General features: G+C 35.2%; 1 protein-coding gene across 8 annotated transcripts in view; it reads left to right on the forward strand.

Annotated features, from left to right (window-relative positions):
* Positions 1–26,229, forward strand: part of Galphaq (G protein alpha q subunit) — a 49,656-nt gene extending 23,427 nt beyond the window's left edge. The window contains exons 2-9 of one of the 8 annotated variants that reach the window (XM_078191329.1): positions 7,104–7,288; positions 9,460–9,614; positions 13,979–14,107; positions 16,960–17,088; positions 18,480–18,609; positions 18,714–18,867; positions 21,776–21,883; positions 22,596–23,017. In XM_078191329.1, the coding sequence (XP_078047455.1) occupies positions 7,104–7,288; positions 9,460–9,614; positions 13,979–14,107; positions 16,960–17,088; positions 18,480–18,609; positions 18,714–18,867; positions 21,776–21,883; positions 22,596–22,678 (1,073 nt within the window). In that variant the 3' untranslated portion in view covers positions 22,679–23,017. Of the gene's footprint in view, positions 1–7,103; positions 7,289–9,459; positions 9,615–13,978; positions 14,108–16,959; positions 17,089–18,479; positions 18,610–18,713; positions 18,868–20,795; positions 20,904–21,775; positions 21,884–22,595; positions 23,018–24,320 lie in introns of those variants that run through there. The other 7 variants (XM_078191328.1, XM_078191322.1, XM_078191321.1 and 4 more) reach the window with 7 other exon arrangements.
* Positions 26,230–26,816: the final 587 nt, after the last annotated feature.

Below are 26,816 nucleotides of genomic sequence, written 5' to 3' on the forward strand. Positions count from 1 at the left end.
ATTATAACGTTCGAAATTACTGACGTAAAAATTAAAGTAATTTCATACTAATATGTCGTGCTGTAATCCTAAATATCATATTTTTGTAGAGTCGGTCTTGTTCTATGCGTGTTCTCGATCTGTCCTTATTTCGACAGTTTTCAATTGACAGCATTGATCTTGAAATGTTCTGTTCCACGTCGTATCTTGCCGACTCGATTCTGTCGTGATTGACCGTGTACGTGACGTTAAATCGCGATTATCAAATTTTCGTATTGATTTGTGTACGTGGTGGGTCCTCGCTTTACCAATCCGAGTTTCTACTGCCGACGAGCGAAATCATCGGATTCTTCGAACTATGACCAGGCAGATTAGTTAAACATTTAGTCTGCTCGAAACTAGATTAGATAAGTCGATAAGGAATAAACGAATTAATAAAAATTAATGAGAACAATAAATTACGGAATGTGCAAACATTTTTTAACGTATTAGATCTCCGTAGCTAATATCACTGTTCAATAAGTGTTAATTCTTTTTAGATTATTTAATATCCAATTTTAATTTCCAAATTTACTCTCTCCTCAAATTTTGAAGAATTTGCATTTTTGTAAAGACGTCCCCAATTTTTAACAGAATCCATATATTACGTATATTTAATTTAATTTCTTTAATCTTCTGCCAGGTACGTACAATCTTTAATTAATGTTACAAATACGTTCAACATTCAAGTTTTAAGTATTTGTGAAAGTTGATCTGATAATTGATTGCTGATTGGTTTTTATTCGAGTTTGTCCTTTCCCATGATTAGAATTTGCACGTTTTGCATTTTTTGATGCAAATAAAGTCATCTCGTTTTTCTAAATATTTGGTTATTTGGTGAATGAAAACCCTCTTTTTTAAAAACCATAAATCTACTTTTTGATGTCGCAATTCGCGGTATACAGTAAATTCTCTCGACTGGTTCTCCAACTTGAAATCGAAAATGGACAACTTGGGGAGACCAGACACGATTCAGATACAGAAACACGAAACAGATACAGTTCAGTACTTCATATAAATTACCGAGGAATAAGAAATGAATTGTTTAAAGTTTCATTAAAGACTCGGATAAGGAATTGAAGTAAAGAATCATTTACTCTTTTCTCTTGGCATTTCGAGTGATAGCGAAATTTAAAATAGTATTTTGTCGTTGCACTATAAACTAATTCCTCCGACATTTAAAAAGAAATTCAAGCCACTTAGACCAGTTTGAAAAAAAACTGTACCGTTTTAAAAGGTGTGTGGACACTTCTGCTTCTTACTATATACATATATACACACAGAGGGCATACAAGCTGTGTGTCCCCTTACGTGTGTAGAAAAAGGTGTTTGGAGGAGTGGCTTCTTCTCGGTACGCCGCACAAAAGGACATACACAGATCGTACAAAAGAGCACGCAGAGCTGGAGTAGAATCTCGTATGCATTCGAAAAGATAATGAAAGAGAAAATCCATACGCGGGCCGGCGGTAAGTCGCGATGCTGGCCGCTCGCCCGTTTTCATTCATGATTTCGTCAGGAAGGCGTTGCCGCGAAGCGGAGAGGAGAGATGAGCGGAAAGGAGAGACGGAGAGAGAGAGGAGGAGAGTGTGCAGGCGCGCCGCGCCGTGGCTTCGCTCCTTTTCCTCCTTCTCCTCTCTTCCCCGCTACCTCTCTGCCGTTTCTTTCCCACTCATCAGTCAGTGTGCCACCTGCGCGTTCTCTTTCGCCGATGTCGCAACGCCACCTTTGCCCGTATCCCACGGACCCGAAGGACCTCGCGTCGCGACGAGGGGGTTGAAACGAGCGCGAGGGCAGGGAGCAAAATTTCGGTCGCATTGTTAGGAGCCACTGGTGCTGTCATCTGTTGTCAAATTGTAAAACTATATGAATCCAAACGTCAACATAAATACGTACACATTTTAGAATAAACGTTTGGTTTTGTTTCTACATGCATCTATCGTAATATTTTTAACATTTTCTTATTCCTCTGTTATAAATAATAGGATATAGAAACTCTAATCGTTAACAAACTGAAATATGAATAAAAGTATTGGGAGACATTATAATATATTTACTGCCCGGAGAATAATTTCAGTTAATTGTACGTACGACGTTTACTTAGATGATGCGAACTGCTTTTTGCAAATGTAAAAGCAATAGCATCCCTGAACGTTCTGACGTTTAATGTGAAGAAACAGACAAGAAGTGTGGAGAGTGGTCGCGTCGCCGTTGCTCTTAGTGGCTCTTACTCCTTTTCTTCCTTCAGAGCAGCTAGTAGGAGAAATTTTTTACAGCCCGCAAATCCTGGTTACAACGAAATTACAATCACAATTTGACGACAGATGACAGCACCGGTTACTCTTAGCAATATGGCCGAACGTATTGACCCCTGTCTTCATGTTCACTTCATATCCCACGTTGGAAATTACAGTTCATGCTCGGTCCTTCTGATCCATGCTGTACCGTTACCAATGTCACTTCCTCTGAAGGCGAAAAGCTGTAAAGCACGACAAATGAAATTTAGTTTGAATGGTGAGCGAATGAGTCAGTAGAGCGAGCCACCAAAGTGGCGCGTCGTAATTAATAGGTTAACCAACGATATGATAACTCGTACGGACAATATTTTTTACTTTGAAAAATTTCATTCCCTTGTATTTTATCTGCTAATATTAATACACAATATATCTTTCTGTCATTACTCAGCGCTACATTTTTAACTGAAATGCCCTACGTAGTATGATTTCAATGCATAATGTACGTGTACGGCATACGTATGTTCCGGGGACGGTTCTAAGAAGGGAGGGACCCAATTGTCCGATGTCGACTTTAACGGGTCTTTGCAAGGTGATAGTATAAATCGTGCTATTGAAAAAAAAATCTATAAAAATTAGCCATATTATAATATAGTTCCAGCACTATATTAAATTATATTATATTGTGTTTTTCTTACATATACAGCAACATCGTCCAATATTATGTACGCCGCGACTGCAATAATAAGAAAAGTACATATTACTGAACGGGAACTGGATTTGTCAATCAGATACTCTGCGTATTTTATCAATGAAACTTCGACGCTTTCTATATATACTTATAGTACATTTCTAAGGTTTGTAAGTTCAATTGTTTATATTTTTAAAATTACCGAGTATCTGCATCTAATACTTTATACTTGTCATTTAGGATTTATACTTATTATACTGTACACTATCACTTTGCAAGGATTCGTTAAAACCGGAACCGGACAATCGGGGCCCTTCCCTTGTAGGAGTTTCTTCCCGATAACCACGTGGCAAGGAAGTCGTAAATAAAAGTTCAAGAATGAGTAGCTTTAGCGAGCTTGGTTTCGTTGAGCGGCATGGTACTCGTACTTGGCATTTCCATTACCCGTTTGAAGTTAATGTATACTGCCGTGACTCCGCACACACACACACACACACGCACACACGTAACACCATCTGCTTGAACGTGTTAAATCGTTTCAACGTGTACGTATTACAGGTGTTCGATATCCCAACGATTTCAGTATTCCCTGGTTTATTCGGGGAAACTATGGGGATCAGAATCTGATTTTGAAACTAATTTTTATCGTTTCATTTCAAAAGGCAAAATGTAAATAGAAAGTTCATATGATCGGTGATGCGATTACAGACGACGAAGCTCGCGGCGAATTTTGGAGGACTTTCATCGTGGACCTTTGCACGCAAGAGAGAGAGAGAGATGCGGAAAGACCCCGAAAATTGTGATTCACCGCTGACACGATCACGCATCGCTCGCATGCGGTTGGTCTATATGTATCTCGTGCCGGTTCTCGTTGAACGAAGTGTAGTAATCCAGGAAATGCTTCATCGATTACAATATTTGATTATAAATGTCCTTGCGACAGCGATACAAAAGTATTCTTCGCTGAAACGATCGACTTTAGCCTTTCAATTAGAATGTTAATGATACATATAAATAGACCGTATGCAAAGCTGAATAATTTGAATAAAGAAATTCAAATGAATTACGACCGTGAATACATTTGAAATGAAACTGAACGCGGTAAGAGATAGAAATCTGATGACACGTTCGCGGTCGGTATAGTATCCTTCCGTTGTCATCCCGGAAAAGGCATGATGCACGCGCCGGTCGGTGCACGGAAATTGTCGAACGATAAAGGTCGCCGGAGGTCGGCCAACTCCGACGCGACGCGACGCTTGAATACGTTCCAACTTGATTGATCAGCTTTCGGATCCGCACGCGTCGGTGCCGCAAAGTTGTTTAGGCGGTTTTCGGGGTCCACGTGTTCTCGTGGGAGCTCGCCGCGATTCGTAACGAGAAGCGACACGAATCGTGTAAAGTAAATATTAATATGCGACCCGGTGGAAAAGTTACGCAACGCTTAATAAACCGTTCAGTTCGTATCCCGCGCAACTGTACAATCAAATTTCATGGATCGTTAGTGAAAATGTTCGAAAATTCTGTCCCACCTAATATTTTCTTCTTGAGAAATCGGAACTCTGTACTCCACCTTTATTTTTACGATTTAAGGAATGAACCGTTTAGGAAATGATATTAAATTTATTAAATGTATGAACGTCGAAATGCGTAAATTATTATCACAATTTAGTACACAACATCTATTGAAAACTTGAAGTCTATATAATAGTGATAAACGCTATGTGTTTGAGATTGAAAAATTGACGATTAGACCAGAAACAGGGTTCAAGCGAAACGAAATGTAGATACTCGGGTAAGGACGAGTCTCTCTTTTCGATCAACGATAGAAAAATAATTAGAAACCCCGGCACGGCTGGCATGCATGTGTCATTCTGGTATACTATGTACGTGGGTATCGATTAACGGAAGATGGTTACTGCTAGGTCACGCTTTCTATAAGACTTGCAACAGGGTGACCCACCGATAAGTTACGATACCGGCAAAGGCTGTTTAATTATGGCAAGGCGGCTACTAGTGGATTATGGAATCCGCTCGGCTTTTAATCAATTATCGTAGGGTGACCACTTGTGGATCGTGTTGTCTGCAGGTCTTTTTATTAATCAATTAACATGGTCGCAGGTGCGTCACGATGTTCACGTATCGATGAGCAATCATACCATAGTTAATAAAAGCCTAACAGAACACCGTGACCCAATGGTGGGTCATTTTGGTATGACTACCGCAGGACATCACACAATCGATACACTTATGTATATTTTTATCAAATTTTGTACACACTCCCGCAGATGTGAAACATCGAAAAATATTTACACGGTTCCCCTGTAGCTGCGAGGAATTCGTGTTTACAGGATAAAAACGATCATCCTGCGAGGGGGGAACGGAAAAATGATCTTACCGTATTTCTGGACAACTTTTGTAATCGCGAAATACATTTAACTTGCATACCATATGCAACGGCGCATGATAAAATTTACACAGAACTCGTACGGTTAAATATACACGACCCAGTCCCACTCGCATCACGGTTGCCTCGAGTTTAGCGAGACCTTATCTCGAGAATGACTGCAGCGAAGGGAAAGAAGAGAGACGTACACCGATATATGATGCAGCGACTAGACACAAACTATATGTACATTGCGAAATAGAAAATTTCGTTTTTTTGATATTTCTCGTCTTATTTTCATAGTTGTGGCATCAGCGACCAGCTTATATTATTTTCATTCTAAACGCGACAGAAATCCGACTACGTTCACCAAGAAGTTTATTATTACACATAGATCGCTTGAGTCGATACAATTTATATAACGTTTGCAATTACAATTAGAAAATGCAGTGACAATTACTGAAAACGAAATTTTCTTTGCTGTTCGTTTCTTTGTGGCAGAAACGTGTCAGTAAATTTCACGCGTATACTCGTCACGCTTAAAAAGTAGTGACCACTGGCTATTTAAATCGTAATGTCAGTGAAAATAAAAACGTATTTTCCAATGTCAAGATATTTGGAACATTTTGAAGGCGAGCCAAAATAAAATAACACAAATAAAAAATATCACGCGTCTCCGAATTATACGCACGTATATAGGCACGTTATCAACAAACAATTTCACACGACAGTGGTTATATTGTTATAAAAATAAAATTATAAAAGAATTACAATATTGGAAATCATCGTTTTTATCTAATATCTTGATAGCGACGCTTGTTCTATGTTCGACGAGTATACTCGTCATCGCTTAATTCTCGCGACACATATAGGTGCGCGCACTGAAAAGGGGGCGCCACAGCTAGCTGGTTAAATGACGAGTCTCGACCGTCGATGCCTCGACGGGCTTCGTTCTATCTCGCTCTTGCTCTGTATATCTATCTTCTTACTTCGTCGTGTTGTGCTCGATTCAGATATGGGAGGAAAAGGTGTCCCGTACGTTTAAATTTACTTTCTGAAACGCATATTGGGCACTGCATGTTCCTTTCTGTTTAAGGCAGAACGCCGTGGCAAAAAGTAACTATCAGTGATTTTCCAGATAAAATTTTTAAATAGGCATTTTAATAGAATTCGCTGATTCGAATTTTGTAGAAATTATGTTGCAACCTAATCTTTTGATAATAAATGATTAAATTTGTTCATGGCATTGCCTCCAAAACTGAGGAATTTTTGAATAATTGAATCCGTCTTCTACCTAAGGGGTGGCAAAAACTAACAGCTGATGATAGAAAATATTTTTGCTAAAAAATATTGTACATCTCAAATGACGTTAAGCTTTGGAAGACGAACGGTCTTCAATGATCACAGGAGACGAATGGCAGAGTGATTTTAATTTATAATAAAGTTCCTGTTGAAAACCGGTGTGAACACTGTCTTCGAATGCTGTCCTTGTACGAAATATTACCGCATACCGAGCCGCCTTATCGGTCACCGGTCAAAATGACCACCCTACATTCGACGTACATAAGTGAATACCGCAAATTGCATCCAAACGCGATGGTAACTTTTGTAGACCCCCCGTAATAATTTGAAAACAATATTCTGTTAAGATCGCGTACGAATAACACGGAAGCATTGATTAAGTATGAAAAGTCTAAGAGAGAAATCGGCGGCGCAAGTGACCCAGAAATACCTCGTTTACCTCGATACCATAGCTAACGAGGCGAATATCTTGTTACAGGTACTGGTGAATCCGGCAAATCCACTTTTATTAAACAGATGAGAATTATCCACGGAGCCGGCTACTCGGATGACGACAAGAGAGGGTTCATTAAACTCGTGTATCAAAACATTTTCATGGCTATGCAATCCATGATCCGGGCAATGGATCTTCTTAAAATCGAATACGCCGATTCTTCGAATATAGTAAGTACTTTTGTCAATGATACTGATTTCTCTACCCCTAGTAATAGCTAAATAAATATTTTGCAAATAAGCTACGACAATTTTGGAAAGATTGCATAATGAGTCTTCCTCAGAGATGGAAGAAGGTTATAGAACAGAACAGATTTCACCACTCTTTCAATCCCCATTCACTATCCGCTCATAATTCCTGTGTCAACTTTTCTTTTCTTTTTTATTGTTCCACAAAAACACTCTCTCTTTGACTCTGTCTCTTGCATGAAGCTGCAATTCTCATCTTTTCTCTTCTTTATCTCTTCATCGTATTATATATATGGATGCTTTTCTTACGTTTGCTAATTTTCTTGTTTCATCTCTGGCATTTTTCTAAACCTGAATCATTTTTAATCACCCTTTTTATTCGATTCTTGCTCGCACTTCCTTCATTGCTTGTTATTTATTTTCTTTCCATCATGCCAATACTTCATTCTTTTGCTGAGACATTGTCACCTGGACAACGAATAATTTTGTAATTTCCTAACCCTTTGCACTCGAGTGGCGATTCCGCAGCGCCATTAAAATTGTTTGAACGCGTTCTAAAATTATTTTTATAAATATCGCTAATTTATTGATACACAAATATTTGATCGACCTGCTCGAAAACAAAAGTAATCTGAATTGATTGCGATTCGTGGTTCACCCTGTATATTATATACTTAACAAAAAAAAGCTTCTAACGAGAATAGTGGTTATAAAATTATAACATCATTAATGAACTGCTAAAGGTCGCGCGCGTTCTATTTCAGGAAACGAACCTTGCTTTTCTATTTAAAAAAATACAAGTTGCATACAACGTGAAAACAACTTTTAGTTCGAGGCGTTTTTATTGATTTATTTGTATTACTTTAATATTGTAATCGCATACAGTGTTGCAAGTTGCAGGATACAGGACAAATAAAACAATCGAACGAATTGAATATTTTATTATTTTTTAAGACGAGACTTGATCTACGTACAGGCGTTATTGATTGCACAACTATAAATAAGGGGAAAGAAAATAAAAATATCGTTAAATTACGCGCTCATTGTACAGATTGGATGGCTAACTTTAATCATCTTTATGTAGTTACCTTTATTATTTTTAAAGATCTAAATAATGTCTCTTCACTAGAGTTATACAATTTCTAAACTAATTAATCTTCATATTTTATTAATTCTAGTGAAAACAACGCTTCTAATCTCACGAATTCTTTTATATTTCTTCTTATGCATATAATAAATTAAAATGTAATTTACGAATAAGTTCCGCAACTTTCTCGAACTCTGCATAGAAACTATTACATGTAATTAAAAAGAAAAATTGTAACGAGAATAACAATTGTTGCCCGACGATCTTTTTCATGTGGATTGAAATAATTACGCGCTTTTGTTTATGGGACGCGTACAGAAAAGGGCGTGCGCGCGCACGCCGATATCCAGCAGAGATTTAGAATGAGTTAAATATATCAGTGATCTACGTGTGACTCATGAAGTTTAAAGCTCGTGTTAGTTTGGTTATCGTGTAAACAGTAGACCCCACATGAAGAAGCATCCGAGGCTCCACGTGAACGAACAGTATTAGATAATCTACTGTAACCCACGTGTGGATTATAAACCGCACACGGGTACGAAACGTCCGTGGATCAGAGGCTCTCGAAAATTTGACCGTCGTATCTCGCCAATTGATTGCACGCTCGCGCAATTAGTAGTTGTCGCGACCCATGCCTGGGTCACAGACTCCGCGACTCGTTGTATGTCACGGTTTACGGCTCATGGTTTCCGTGTAACGAACCCTAACTTTTAGGAACCATGCGAATCTCGAGATACACAGACCAAATTATTTTATCTTCTAATGGAACTCGACAGCAAAAGCATTTTCATTCATTCAATTGTAAAGACATTTATTTACCAATTCGCGCATGTAACGCGAGTATTATTTTCGAGCAAAATTAAGATTACGTTGGAATGCGTTCATGTAGAACGTTTCCGAAGTTCCATGTCCTTTCCGAGAGAGATTCCGTACGCTGTTCGAAGCGTGCGGCGATCTTACGTGCAACGTTTCTTTTTTTAAGTGCAAAAACCGGTAGAAATGATTGAAATGTGCCATTATAAGCATAATTACGGCACTTAAATGCATGTACCTGTGTTTATCGTAGGAAAAAGCAGAACTCGTGCGCGTCGTGGATTTTGAAACGGTGACAACGTTCGAAAGTCCATATGTAGAAGCAATCAAGGACTTATGGGCAGATGCTGGCATCGAACAGTGTTACGACCGCAGACGAGAATATCAGCTCACAGACTCCGCTAAATAGTAAGTAGCCCTTGCCTTCCTCTACCTGTCGCAGCTCACGCATCTCTTCTTCCTCGCGAAGACGATCGTTTACTTTTTCTCCTCCCGCGAACATTAATCGATAACGCGGCTAAAACTTCGATTCGTCTCTGTCGTAGCTGTTAATACGTTTGCTAAATCGGATCTACGAATTACTTGTTCGAAACTGAGAATTTTACGTGTCGCGAACATAACAGAGCACGTACATACACACACACATATTATAATTATATGTATGTGATTATGCTTGTAAAACCTGTTACAAATTACCTTTGCAATGTAGTTTATAACGTAATGTAATTTTAATCCGAAAACTTTATACCACAATACAACAATGTAGGACGCAGGATGTGCAAAAATGTATGGGTCGAAACTTTGCAGCGTTTAGTAATTTGTACTTGTTTCGAAAACAAGGATTTGATAAATACATAGAAGGGAAACTGTGATTTCTGGTGATTTCGGGTACAGTTCGAACCTCGATTATCCAGGCCCAGGGCTCGAAACGACACACACGGTGCACGCAACATTGATGTTGCGAGAGAGCTACGCCTCTATCGTCGCAGTTGCTTCAATCGGTTCGCAGCATCCCGGCCGATGAAACTTCTTATTATCACGTTACATCGTTTCGTTCGACTTTACGAGAACGTTTGCTTATTCTTAACTATGTATAGTAATAATTTTATATGAAATGTAACGGTGAAACAATACAGTAAACACGCTGATAAGTCTTGCTGCTTTGGCGATGTCTCATGAGTTAGGATCAAATATAGTCGCTGTTAATAAACCTTCTTAATTTATACGGACGTTTTGTGAGTATTGTTTTCTCTTTTTTTTTATAAGACGATTTTATTAATATCGTAGACGCATGACCTGTCATAGCGGGTCACTCATTGTCAGTGTATAGTGGTTCTCCTGATATATTACCAAGAAGTATGCATAATTCACATCTCATTTCATAGTTGACTCAAACTTTTTTGCACGCTACATACAAATATTGATATCCGGTAGAAATGCTAAAACTCCATCTCTAACACTTTCCCTGTATAATCATTGGCGTAACTAGGTAAGTGCTGCGGACGGGGAGCCGGCCCACCTGCATAATGGTCCAGATCGAATAAAATTAGCGCGGTTCATTCGCGAAAAATCAATTTCACCGGTGTATCGACTTTTATCAAATCTATGTCGCTCGATAAATATATCCGTGACTTTCGAAAACGGTTTAGTTAACCCCTCGCCGTACCATTTTCTTCGCAGTCACCGCGGCTAGGAATTTTTCAATTAATATAATTTCTTAGAAGGGACGGAACGTTAATGTTTATTCCGTGCCTGATTTTACTAGCATGCTTAAATATCAATAACGAAGGATTGCAATTTTATTCCAATTTTAAAGAACAGAATAACATCCGTGCTTAATTATTTATTACTAGTAATTGTCCATCGCGAGTCGGACTCGTCAATGTACGGTAAGGGGTTAACGAACACTCGCATAAAGTTTCAATGATCATCGTTTTGTAAACAAGATCTTCTCGTCAAACGTGCGGCGGTTTTCGTTCGATTCACGATGCTTTATTCTGGAAACGTCCTGAAATATTTAAAAAGAAGCATTCGCTTTCTCGTTAATCAAAATACCATCCTTATGTAGAATAAATTACTAATTATATTCTTCGTTGATCTCAAATTCTATTCGTTTCCATATTTTTTGTTATCTCTAAGAATTACGATTTTTTATTTTCTTATTCTTAATTTTTGGTAATAAATAGATGGTGTGATCGTTGAAATGTGTAACGTTATTTTATGTGATTCACAGAGGACGTGTACGGTCTAATATACATACGATGCATAAAGTCAAGGGCAGTGTATACACGAGGCAAACGTAGTTCATTCCATAAGGAGTGGGGGAGGGGGACAAGCGATGTACGCGCGCGGGAGTCCCGCACGGCGGCGTGAGTTTCTACACCGGAACGAACATTACAATTGTGAACTACAATCGGACGGGGGTTTCTGCGTCGTGTCGCAATCGTAATTCAAAATTACAAATGTTCACCCGGTAGCGGACGCCCACGCCGCTAAGCGTGAACTTCCTGCGCGCGTGCGTGGCCACCCCGCTTCTGGCGTAGTGACTTTTCGCGTATACGCTGGTCAAGGGGGGGAAGGGGAACCCCCTCGCTGCCACCCCTCTGCGATAGATGATTCACCGTGACGAGAAAGTAGATAAGACAATTGCACGTGACCGACGCGTAAGTAGGACGGAGCCGGCACACAATTTTGAGTACCCCCCAAAAAAAAAAAAGAAAAAAAAACCATTTTTTTTTTTTTTGAGTAAAAAGTTAATAGTTCAATTGTTCGTTGACAGTATAAATGAAAATATAAAGTTCAACCCTTTGCACTCGAGCGGCGGCTCTGCGGCGCCATTGTTGTAACGCGTATCAAAATTATTTTTAATAATTATCGCCAAAGCTTGGATTTAAAAATTGTTCAAAGTGTAACTGTTATATGGGTCACGAGACTCGATTGCATATGCATAAAATGAATTTTGTTGTATAAAATGGAGACACTAGAAGTCGGAAAAATGATTTTAGATTCGCAGTTTTAATGGATTCGAGTGCAAAGGGTTAAAATTCCGTCTCGACTTGCTTGCGAGGACCATCGGTGAAAGGGGCGTTACAAATTCACTTCCGAGTAACGGCCGCTCAACAGCCGCCGCAGCAACGATCACGTGAACTTTTTGTTTACTTCTACTTTCTCGTCTCGTTATAGACAATGATCCTAGTTACGCCAATGCGTGCACTGGCCTCGGTATCTTGCGCCGCTCAGCACAGTGTTCGAAAACAGTGGTTTAGACCGCGAGAACCCCACCTCTTCTATCATCACCGGTTCCGTAATATTTAATGTCGTCAGGTTTGTAAAACCTCTAAACAATTGATTTGGATTATGATTTGTTTGAAAAAAAATTGTTTAAATATTTGTACTGCGCTATCGTAGTTCACATTTCTCCTTGTAAGAAATAATGGTGTTATAAGCTTCTGTTTTTGTAGTTGATGATTTTTGCACGGGAAAGTAAATATTTTATCGTAGAACAATGATAATTCATAGAAATCAACGGTTCGTCGAAGAGAACCAATTTTAGTGTGTTATCGTAGGTTTTTGGAATAGAAGGTACCAGGTTAGCACGTGTTGCGAAAATAACATTAATTAGCCAGTAGATTTGGTTGAGTTCTTTGATATCTGTGAAAATTAGTTACTAATTATTTAATAGCGTAACTTTAAATTTAGCAGAAGACTACATCTGGTAGAAGCTGTTGAATCTATTCTTTCTATTGTTGCGTTTATTATTATTTTTAAAGGTTGACACAAAGATTAACATAAACACGCACAAATTTTATTCGAAGCTTTAAAATTCAAAATTTAAAATTCTTCGCTCTACGTATTTATTATCTCACAATTTCGTCTAAGGATACCCGACACTTTACATTGTTGTACTTGTGCATCCGAAGCTATTGATCCCACAGTGCTGATATTACTGAAAACACATGGCTACCCATAGGAAGAAAATTATTGGAAGAAACTGAAGGAGCACTGAATAAGGATATCAAATATTATAGTCGATTATGTTCCAGAAACGAATATATGGGAAAACCTGTTACACGTTCTTTTAGTACCTGCGGATACAACTAGGTTCTAAATATTGCATAAAAACCATAAAATATCTGACACATTTTCCTCCAGCAGTGTTACGTTTACCAAAAATCTCAGAAACATTTATTAACGATAGCAATATAAATCTATTTATTCTAAAAAATATGTACATCCTTTTTTTATTATTTTATTATCTTTTTTCTTTTCCATCTTTTTCACGGTGTCCTACCATTTTTTTTTCTTATATTTGTGTGTACACATCATGTAATTATATAAAAAAAATATTAATGTAACATATCACAAATACATTTCTTCCGCTTTCATTCATTAAAATAATTTAATCTTCATTTAACATAGAATAATGCTGAAATGATTATTGTCCGATTTAATGTTAACATCGTTGTAATATTTGTTTCCAGGAATTCATCCACACGTTCGCGACAAAATATATATAGTTTCTCGCGTCTAAATTGCCATGTTCGAACACTGTGCGCCGAAATACTTTGTCTTTAATATTATGTCGAAATATCCGTTTAAGTGTTCGTCGAAATATTTATATGTATATATATATATGTATATTTATATATGTATATATATCTAACGGGGTATATACCGTCGAAATGGGCGAGATTATACGTGTATCACACGGGCACGAGCGAGATGCTCTTGCTTCCTCTCGCGTGTCAAGTATTGAGAAAATGATGTTTCAGTTACCTAATGGAAATAGATCGAGTCGCGGCACCAAACTACCTCCCCACAGAACAGGACATTCTTCGTGTGAGAGTGCCCACTACTGGTATAATTGAATATCCTTTTGACTTGGCAGAGATTCGATTTAGGTACGTCTGGTCGTGCGAGAAAAAAAAAGAGAAAAGAAAAAGAAAATGGGAGAAGCTGCATGTGCCTGTCAACTACTTACACCGGACTCTTTCTGCATCGTGACTGCATCCATTGTGAATCATCGATCTCACTTTTTCTCTACGCATCAAGAATCATCACTTACTCTGTGTTTGTGATTTGTTTCTTTTCCATCGGCGTCGCAGAAGCTTCGTTGACATTTTTTTTCAAGACATTTGTGACACACGACGTCCTCTTTTCCAATGAAAATAATTTTCTCTGAAATTGATAGAAATTAATTGGAATACGAGCACAATCTAGGTCCAATTCAGAATACAAAATAACGAATACCAAAAAAAAAAAAACAAACATTATTATGTCGCGTGTTATCGTATTTGAATAATCTTGACATCGAGTCAAAAAAATGTATAACGTCTAATAAAGCGTAGCAACAAACGTTGGCGAATTATGTACGAAGTTCAGCTCGATGTAAGTACGCCATTCGCTTGCAGTGTGTTCGATCTGTTTCGATCGCTATGAAAAATTAGAGTACATAGAAAATTCTATATAATACGGTATTACACGGAACACAACGCATGAAGTAAATTTCTCTTTGATAACTAAGTTTTGTCGTCTCCTACACATATAATGGCATCGCCATCCCTGCCGCATTATTGGGCTTTCGTTCCCACTCATTCGCTTATTAGTGTCCCCCTTTGTCTCCGTCAGAAATGAAACGATCTCAAAATCGTATCCACGGCTCTCTATAATCACGTTATGCGAACCGAGTGGCGTAACTATAGCGAGGAAATATTGTGCCGGGACAAGAAATATTAATGTATCTACGGGATACACGGCTTCGTCGTGACACATAGAAGAGGTGTTTGCGAGCAAAGTTACCGGCGTTGACAATATCATTTTAATCCTTCGTACCGTTTATTAATATATAGAATTCCGTATTATTGGAGAGTAAACGCAATTGCTGGCTCAACTTTCCTACGCGACACCACGATGTCGAAATAACTGTAAATAATATCTCGATTTTCCAAACTTAAAAATCATCCGAAACAGATCGATGAATTAGCTTTCAATGATATGCATGAAATGATCATCCGATACTGAGTATAGTTCTCACGCGACAAGAAGGCATTTCTGCGTTTCTATTCCCCCTCCTAGTAGCCACTGCCTATCAGTCGCTATTGGCCGAAAACTGAACCAATAGCTGCGTGGCAGAAGGGCAACTAGTAGGAGGGGTAATGCGAACGCAGAGGCGCCTTCTTATTTCGCGAAGGCTGTACATTTCTCGCCGTGGAATTCATAATTATCAAGACCAATAATTACTTTACTTTTTTTTTTAATTATTTTCGTCCGATACGATCTGCCCGCGGAACGTTTATAAGAACTCCGGCTGTACTTGCGTCAACTTCCTTCGCGAAGTCTGGAAAAACCAATTTGTGGAAACAATTGTTTCTAAGAACCACATCGTTTCCAATAATACTATTTACATCTACTTATTATACAATATTATTAGGATTGGAAGAAAAGATTAACAATTACGTTTTTCCCCTGTGCTTCCGGGCTTTGGTTCATGACTCAACGATATAAATATACATTGTTACAACTACAAATAATAGTCTCGCTGCTCAACAGCATTACTAGCAGACGAATTGTATTTAATTCGAGTCATGATTTTTGGGAAGAACATTACTGCAAAGTTACCAATTAATTTATGGTTGCTACCAATGAATACGTATTTATGTAATACATGTTACATTTAAATATAAATGTCGATTCTTTCCATCCACGTAAATATCTATGTGGAACCCCATAGGTATGCGTAAAGCCGTTTTTAATGTGGCCAAATGCCGGTCTCAAGCCCGTAAACACAGAGAGGAAACGGTGTTCATCTCTTCGTAGCCCGTCCACTGCAATTGACGAATCCATTTTTCTTGCGACAAAATAGATGTAAACAGTATTATTGGAAACGATGTATTTACTAGAAACAATTGTCTCCGCGGATTGGTTTTTCCCCAAGCACGGGGACCTGATCGAAAAGTGACAAGTGCAAGCGCAGCGAACTCGCAGGGCACGGCAATACGCGTACATATCGATCGATGTAAAAAGGATTTATACATATTCCAACATGTGATTTACACACGATATTAGAAATAATAGATACATCATTGTAAACAACTTACCAACCGGCACATTAATCTCCTCTGGGTAATTTGTAAGTTCGCAAAATTAAAAAAAGCGTGCATTAATGATATAGAAACTACGTAGTCATTGAATTGTTTAACGTTAAATTGTTAACGTTATTATGGAATTTTTTGCGAAGAAACACTGTTATACCTTTTGCAGTGAAATTGGTTGTTTTATCTCTACGTGGTAAAGAGAAAGAAAGTTAAAATTAATGGCATCGCATATTCTCAAACTTTTGAAGACCGTCTTACGGTGTCCTATGATTCCGACCATTCGGTTTGTCAAAATTAAACGAAACGTGGAAGTTCCTTCATTGGTATGAATTTGCCTAAGTGGTAAAACTGCTAACAAATAAAAAGTTAAATTAGTTATATATAAAAGTAACTCTTGTCTTTCAACTTTTTTGATTGTAACGCTCCAGATATATCTATAATATATCGAAAAGAGTATAGTAGCCATTTCTACCAGTCGGCTCGTGTGTCATCAAATTCGAAAAAAAAAATGACTCAATGAACTGTGTTCGCTGTCGATAATTCTTCCAGGCGAGGAGAACGCGCATGAAAGCTGTCGCCGCGCTAACTCCTCTCCTCACGATCACCTTTACTACATGCATGGCATGCACTATCAGACTATGGCTTCGTTTGTTTTGCAGTTATCTTAGTGACCTAGAGCGTATCGAAAAACCCGACTTCCTTCCTACTGAACAAGACATTCTTCGGGCTCGAGCTCCTACTACTGGCATTATAGAATATCCGTTTGATCTGGACTCCATCATATTTAGGTACTAACACAATTACTTAAAACTTGAATACTTTACTCTTTAGAAATTAGGAGTAATTTACGTACTAACTGAGGGAGTAATGGCTCTGAGTACCTAAAAGTATCCCCCACACCCCCCCAGCGAGTTCGCAATATCGAGAGCCTTTTTCGTGTTTTGTTTTATTCGTATTACCTTGTTCGTTCTGTTAGCACTTTATCACGACGCTGTTTATTTCCGTCAGGCTTGGGCATTATTACAACAAAATGTTAACGTAGTTTAGTATAATTAATTTGACTCCAAATTGGCTCAAATAATTGTTATTTTGCAATCTTAGGAGCGAGGATTGCGTCTTCTACTATAATCTATAATATAATGTTCCATGTATAAGCATATAATATTATAAGCTATATAATATTCCAAGCATAAGCAAAATGTGGAACAAAATTGAATAGCATTTTAATTACGACAAATTCTCCTTACTGATTTCTCTTCCTCTTTCAGTTTTGTGCGCTGTATATTATTTCTTTTTACCAACATCTCTTTCTCTTAAGCTTTCTACATTATTATATCAATTGTCGTCTCTATACGTTTTTCCACGGTTTCTTTTGATTCCTTTTATTTTTTTTTCCCTTGCTTGTCCAGTATCCGCTCCGTCGTTTCTAATTTTACACACTTCGTCCGTGCGATTGTTGCTTGATCTTTTATTTTTCAATAGATAAAAAAGTGAAGGTAATTGAAAGATTAAATATTTTCTAGAACGGAGATGCGAAAGGATACAATGTAGTTCGCTTCAGTATAGGAGAAATTGTTTGATTGAAATTTGATAAAATGTCCAGATCTGATTCCTACTAATAACCCGGTTCTATATGCTTTTTAAGTAACGTAACCTTGTTAATATGCAAGTGACGTGCATAGTCTCTTTAAGAATTATTTAAAAAAAAAGATAAATAGATTACGGTTAGTTACGGTGGTAGATATTGGTAGAATGTAGTTTGTACAATAGTAGACATAGTTGTAACTATATTTGAAGAAAGGAATTACAAATAACTATGTATCCGTCTGAGAGATAGAGTTATGCTAATCGCAAGTTGTCATTGATTTGGATTGGTTTCCTTTTTGTTTCTTTCTGTCTCTTCTTGCATTATACTTTCGCTTTATTCGGCTTTTATCATTTGCATGTTTTTCCCATACATTTTATATTCGTAAAAGTCAATTTTGTAAATACCTATATATATATTACTTTCTTGACATTTTAATGTAAACTTTATGAAACGATAGAATTGTTTGTAAATTGCACATTATAATCAGAAACATAGCAGTAAATATATAATGATTCTCTTTATTAACATATAGCGAAACGTTCGGGAACGTTGATAAATCTTGAACAGTACTAATGTGAGCTTACTTTACAGGATGGTAGATGTTGGTGGACAGAGATCAGAAAGAAGAAAGTGGATTCACTGTTTTGAGAACGTAACTTCCATTATCTTTCTAGTAGCTCTAAGTGAATATGATCAAATTTTGTTTGAATCGGAGAATGAGGTAATCATGATTATAAAATTATTTGAATAATATTTAAGCGAAACTTAAAATTACAAGGTGTAAGTGAAAAATTGCAATTATTAAATCGTATGTCTTGTTTTCAGAATCGAATGGAAGAAAGTAAGGCGTTATTCAAAACAATTATTACATATCCTTGGTTTCAACACTCCTCCGTCATTTTGTTCTTAAACAAAAAAGATCTGCTAGAAGAAAAGATTATGCATTCCCATCTCATTGACTATTTTCCTCAATATACTGGTAAGTGTAGTGAATTGAATTCGTCGGAAAAAGCATGAAACTCGCGTCAGTAGACTTATTAATAAATCTGTTTGAGTTTCTAATAGGATTGAAATCATAACATTCTATAAAATATATTAAATGTATTAGGGCAAAATTAAAGGACTACATAAAACAATATATTAGGACAGAAATGTTCATAAAAAAAATGTAGAGGCAAAAGAATGATAGATATTCTATGAATAACTGTGTACCTACAGAGCAACATGACTATGTTTCTATAAACATATTCAACGTTTAAATACTCTGATTGACAATAAATTTCTTATAATATTAAAAGCTACTTCAACACAAAACAGTCTGACAATATATAATAGTAGGTCATGTCATACTACCTATAATGCATTTTATCCATTGCAATAGAATTGCATATTATTTGCAAATGATGTACAAGAGTGGCCTGTTACATGTGAAGCTGACTTCGAGGATTATAGTACTATCCAAGAACAATGAAATCTCCTATAACTCGTAGTATTGCAACTGAATATAAGTTAATTTACCTAATACGTAATGAGATTTATTTACAAAAATTATAGCATAAATATTTTACAAAACCCAATAATGCCTATTACTTAAAAGTCGTTATCAATTGTTGTTCATGTATACTTTTTATTACATTATAAAATATGTTCATAATACACTCTGCTAGCAATGGACACTAGCCCACAATTATCTTTATTAATCATTAACTAATTGCAGTTTTCTCGATAACGCGAAATGCTTTACAGAAAATCGTGTAATCAGATCATTTCAAATAGAAAACCTGGAATACATATTATAGCTGTTCATACTAATCTCTACACTTTCAACGACGATGTTTCTTTTTCTCTCTCTCTCTCTATTAATGAGATGTTAAATTATATAAATTTATTCCTTTTCGTATTGGAATAATTACGTACGTAAATATAAATTCACATTTGGATCATGCCATTACACAGTTATTGTCTTACTTAATTAAGGCAACATTTCGCTTAGTATTTCATTTAATACATTCTTTTATTTATTTGGCGACTTACGTACTTTATTTTTTACTTAATTATGTTATTCAAGACTTTTTGATAAAATAACTGTCATAAGCTGAAAAAGTTAGCAGCGCCGGTCACGGATGATCACCGTGGTAATTAACATGTTATAGCAATGGGTCTTGCTCTTGTATACCTCCGAGCCACAGTTTGATTCGTTAGCGAGGGTCGACATAAACATTTTCTTTGCTCTGATTGGCTATCGATTCGTTGCTGAGTCAGGATCTACGGCGAATTCAATGCGCAGTAAAATAGCGAAAATGTGCGCGCCTGCTTAGCGAGCAAGAAAAGCATGCGGGAATAGGTCCCGTTGCTGGTATTGTAGTAATAAATTTAATTGCTAGCTTTTTAATACAATGATAAAGTATGCTTTTCTTACTCCCGAAGTTGGCACACGCGTTCGCACCATTTTTACTGCCAAATTGGTTGTGCGACCGGTTTGCGGGAGGTGCAGTCTTTATTTGAATCATTTCATTATTTTAATCCCTTGCGACACCATTTGCTTCCTAATTACAATAATTAAATACGATTAATACAATTAAGAGAACGGAGATTAGATTGAAAGGGGATTAGAAGTCATTTAATTGATATGTATTATAAACATTTACGTATAACGTTAAAAAACAGAAAACATATTTAGATAGGCTTCTCCAGCTGTAGCACATCGCATATATTTTTTAACACAATACAATAATAGTATGTCAATTATAAATCAATTCAATTTTATATTGTTATCTATAAAGTAGACGATAGATTAAACGTAACGTAAAATGAAATGTTAATAATTATTCGTGGGATCAGGTTAATCACATTATTTTGTGTACTATTGATTTTATTATTAGTAAATCGATACGTTGTATGGTATAGGGCCTAAATACGATTCTGTACCAGCCAGGGAGTTCATCTTACAGGTGTATCTAAGTTCGAATCCTGATCCTGACCGCATGTGCTACTCTCACTTCACGTGTGCGACAGGTCTGTTCAAATGTAACATATCCGACAAAAATTGTAGATCTTCGTAGAAAAATTTCTAAATCAATCTAGTAACTATCGATTATAAAATTTGTAATACCGTATCTTTGAGCTTAACCCTTCCCCTATAGAAACGATGTTTTCGCATAGCAGTATAATTGATACATCAATAATAAATGGCGAATCGTTGCAGCAAACTCTTACGTATTTATATTATCAGACATAGGTTTTGTGACAGGTGCAACTTAATTTATAATTGATTCCAAATAATTTATAAATTCTGAAACGCATAGAACTTGGTACGATGTCGTGTGCAAACGTTTTAGTACGATGTGTTTTGTAATTTAATAAAGTGTACACTTACGTACGTATATCAGTTGAATTTACATAAGGGATTTATCCGCTTGGTAAAGCTTCTCAAAGGCTTCCTACGAAGTTAATTGAACTAATTCAATAAATTGTCCTTGCAACACTCATTGGATTTGTACAAAAATAATTCAGAATCCGTATAAATGAATGATAATAATTTTATTTATTTTACTATCTTCGATTTATTTAATAATTGTTTAATCTCACGTATGATTTTCGAATACAATAACATCTACATTATCATGGAGTAATTTAGTTTGGCTAGTTATAATTTTCTTTCGTTCATTTTATTATATTACTTATAAATATTCCATTATAGGTAGCATTATGTACATTTTAAGTTGTACACCACCAGTACTAATTGATATTACAATTATTATCAGTCACGTCTTAGAGTAATATCCCACTTACAATTTAATTGAGAGCGGAATAAAGTAATTGTATGCTGCTAAATCTATGTAAATAGTGGTAATGCCTGTTTGTATACTTACTTGTATATTTCACAGGATCACAGTACAGTGCTGCGGATGCTAGAGAATTCATTTTAGGGATGTTTGTCGACTTGAATCCAGACACTGAGAAAATCATTTATTCACACTTTACGTGTGCCACAGGTAGGCTGCTGCTAGTATTTGTTTTGTACTAATGAATATTATTAGTGTACGCTTCTTAATATCATGTATGTTAGCCAAGATCACTGTGCATGTGTTGGTATGTCCTAAATGAGGTGTGTAATTTTTAATATTAATAAAGACATTATTTGATACATGGAAAATCAATCTACTGTAATATAAAACTACCTTAACTGTGTCATGTTTTAATCATATATTATTATGTACAGTTATAATGTTATTGTTATTACACTGCTATGAAGAATTAATATATTCAGAGTATTTTATGAAATGCTTTTGAGAATGAGTCAAACATTAAATATTCAATTATATAAATTTTATAATATAGATGTTTACAAAAAGTTTATAAAAAAAATATAATCTTATCTGCCATACCAGCATAATTACTGGAATATTTGTGCCTTAACTTTCGTTAAATGTTACGGTAACATATTTTATTAATAAAACATAGTGTGGGCAATATTAAACAAATAGGTATTGTACTAAGAAAGTTACAGTTCATGTGAAACCAAATACAATGTTCTATTATTCTTGTTTGTACAACTAATATTATATTAGGCTATAAACGATTGTGTGTATATATATATATGTATATTATAAAATTCCGATTGATTTTCCATGCAAAACATTTATTTACGTTTAATAATATGTTATTTGTTATTGCATGCTGCGTTCATGGGATTTTGTGCATCAGATACTGAAAATATCAAGCTTGTATTCTGTGCTGTTAAAGATACGATTATGCAAACTGCACTTAAAGAATTTAATCTTGCCTAATGTGATTGTGAACAACTTTTTGCATTTATACAAAGTCACACTATATTATAACATTTCACATATATTGTATTTCTTTTATTGACGACGTATACAGATTTTTTACAATATTAACTACAATATTTAACTGAACACTGATAAATCAAGAACCTAAATATAGACAAGTTTACTTTTTGTGTAAAATGCCATGTCTGCTAATTCGTTTCCCTTAGATGGTACGAGTTACGCATAAATTATTTTAACAAAAAGATCTCATATAAGCTGAAACAAATGTAATATTGAAAAAAAAATGTTTTACTTTAGTAATGTTATAGATACAATAAAATAATTTGAATTCCTTAATGATTGTTATGTTACGTCATTATTACAAATAATTCTACTAACCTTATACAGCTATAAAATATAAAAATTATATGTATAGAAACAATAAAAATTATATTGGTATGAATGTAGTCAATTGTGTAATTTTATGTATATTTGATAATTAAATACTAAACTTATAATCATATATGTAATATAAAATCATTAGTTTTAATTAGATATTGTACATTTCGTGTGGAATATATAAATGAAGCACAATTAACTGTATGTGGTAAATAGTATATCTGATTTTCTTAAAATCATGCTTAAAATTCAATCTTCCAAACAATTATAACTTTTTGCATGTTACATAAAAGCTGTCCCATCATGTGTTGTGAACCAATATTGATGTATTTATTAATGTATTTACAAATTTAATTGCATGAAATCTTTTAAATAATATATGAACCAAAAGACACATATGTATTTAATAGCAGAGAATGATTTTGATATTATAAGTATAACTTATATGGTTTCACAATTTTGAGGAACAGAAAACTGTCATAAACTACTAAAACTAAATACTAATTTTGGTACATCATTATACATATGTTTGGTGAACGAATAAAAGGTGTAAGATAAAATTTGATCAAAATAATATGTACATACGGTTTTTATATAACAAAAAATTAATATTTCACTTCAATTATTAGGTACTCTGTATAGCTAATAATTTTAACTTATTCTCTTTTGCCTGCTAACCAGATATACAAAATTAAACGTTTTCTATTAATTAAGTTTATATAAGTGTACATATTTTATACATACAACTCTTGCAAATTTTCAAGCTACCAAATGAACGATGCATGTTGCATGTGTATATGTCAACGTGAGCTTACACTAATCATAAGGATTGGTAAGTGTATTATGTCTATATATGTCATCCTTTAATGAAAAGTATTAATACATTACATTGATCGTCGTGCATATTGTAAGATATTAATAAATTTCAAACAGAAAATAACTTATTAAATCTTGTCATATGCTATTAATTTAACATGTTCTGCTTTGGTCACTTCAAGTGAGCTGTTATTACTTAATGTTATATCGTAGTAATTATGCAAAGATATTAATAATATTTACAGATAAATTAATGTATTCAAAATATATAGATTATTGACACAAATAAGTTATATTTACATGTTTCATATGTACTATATATTTTATCGATATATAATTAATTATAATTTATTTTGTATTACAAATAAATTAGAGCTATTGAAAGTATATTATTGTATAAATCTGTAAAGGATGTATTAAAACTCTAATCGACTTTTGTTTACAGATACAGAAAACATCAGATTCGTTTTTGCAGCAGTGAGAGATACCATTCTACAATTCAACTTAAAAGAATACAATCTGGTTTAGATGACAATATGTGAAACTCTGAATAGACTCAAGAATTTTTCTTATATCCTGACCAAGGTATCAGTGTGAACTCTGTTAAGCTATAAAAATGGAGAGGATAAGCGGAAGGAAAATGAAAATAAACAATAACTTGTGGTGCCATCAGCATATTGTCGCTGTTCCATTACAAGTGTACCAACTATTAGTAAAATTAATGGGAGGTAAACAGCGATGAGCGAACATGGACCTAAATCAGAGCGTTATACGTTCTTTCCTAAACCTTTTCACTGTCAATACCAACAAATTGATTTAGTTTCGTACTCTATTTGTTGAATTTGTTACCTTTTTATAGATTAGTTTAGTCAATCATGCCTGGCTGACTACATAATCGTCTGATTTTTATATAACAAATACCAACACATAAATAAACGTATAAGATATAGTGCAGCCATGCCACACAAAGTCACTCTGTCCAAGTGTTTATCTCAAGTCGAGAAAGATCTCAGCGTGAAACTGAAAGAGAAAAAGGACAAATGCTTTTTAATCACAATTAGTCGGTGACACAAGTGAGAGTAATTCTAGTGCCATTTACTAGTGTGGTGTTTTTATTGCAGTCCTTTCTTAGATGCAAAAAGCCAAAGCGTTTTTTTAATCTGTGCCAGAAGCGAGTAAAGGTTTTTTCTGCATGTGACTCAGACTCATAATTCATCGTATAAATATTGTTATATATAATATATTAAATGAAACATATTAACAAATTATTAGAGAACGACATCTGTTCGATGTGAGTTTAGGTAATTAGGAGGCAAGAGATTGCAGATTATTCTGTCATCTCTCTTCTCCTTAGGCTGTGTACAGAATGTGAGGGCTGCGATCTCATGCCATAAAACTATAATCATACAATTCATAAGTGACACAAAGATTCTTAATTATAATAATGGCTTTCCTTTCATCCAGCCCTCGCTTGTTGGCACAGCATTGCATTGCAAGGGACATGGTTTAATAACGTATGCCCCTGGTATGCATTGTATCCACATTACAGTGTATGTATGTATGACCTGCTCACTGCCTGCGCTTGCTCATGCTGGCTAGCGCGCTGCCCACTGCTTGTATTCTCTAACGGATCGACCGACTGCTGTTTTTACCACCTTTCCAAGTTCCACTGTTAGAATACTTATATAAAGGTGGGAGAAACTGCTTTGCGTGTACCTAGAGAGTACATGCAACAATTTTTACAGTGTTAGTCAGACTGGTACAATAGAATACGGACATTAGACAGATATATTGTCTATGTCTGATTGTCTAGCTCTGAGATCGATAACACTGGACGCACACTGGGCAGCAAATGTCATACCTACTTTGGTTGAGACACTGAGTTTATATGAAAGAAAAAAAAATATATAAATACATTGGATAAAATATAATATTAAGAGATAATAACAAATAATATTAAATAATAATAATAATATTAATTGAATAGTAATAATAATAATAATATAATAATACTGCTTGATTTTCAGTGAGAGTGAGCGATTCAAGTGAATGAGTTGCAAGAACATAAAGAAAACAAATGCGTATTCCAAGTGCAAAACGATGCTAGTGAGAAAATATGGTAGCATAAATGGGAGTGAGAGCAAAAGAGAGAAAGGAAGAGAGAGAGAGAGAGTGAGAGTGCGAACTTGATATACTGTATGAATGTAAAATTTTAACAGAAGATGAGAAAAAAACGGTTGAGACAGACTTTCTATGGTCTGATTTGAGAACGAACGAGTGACGTTGAAATTTGTGGCTATAGTTCATTTGTAAATCATTTTTTGTCAAAAGTATACATTTTTCTGAAAGCATAATATGTTGGGTATTCTTTCTGTGTGTATAAAATGTAAACACCCACCAAACCTAAAATGAAATCAATGTTTCTAACTTATTTATAATAAATAATACACATTAATGATAAAAATAAACGCAGTTTGTGACAGTAGTATTGATGCATGGTACAACATTCACCTCAGAACATTAATAATCCTTACGTTCAGTGATAATCCTTATTCCCATTTATGTTATTCGCTAAGAACACATTTAATTTTATTTTACAAAGGGAAAACTAATTTATATATCTTGTTTTCACTATGTAAAAACTTGTTATATTTTATGGAAGAAATATATTTTCATTTAAAGATATGTTTTGAAATTTGTATTATGACTGTGCATTCACAATTTTGTAATTAATAAAGCAGCACTACGTACTATTATTTAAAACGTAGCATAGATACTTTTTTATGTATTAATCTTTGTAAATAAAGATGAACGGTCAATTTCTTGATTATACAATGTTTTTATTTCTTTGACTATAATTAATTTTCATTCAAAAGTATTTGAAAAGAAAGTTCTCTTGATAATAGAACTCGATAAAAATTATACACAGTTATTCGCAAAA

Source organism: Augochlora pura, chromosome 9, assembly GCF_028453695.1.
Source record: "Augochlora pura isolate Apur16 chromosome 9, APUR_v2.2.1, whole genome shotgun sequence".
Taxonomy (NCBI): Eukaryota; Metazoa; Arthropoda; class Insecta; order Hymenoptera; family Halictidae; genus Augochlora; species Augochlora pura.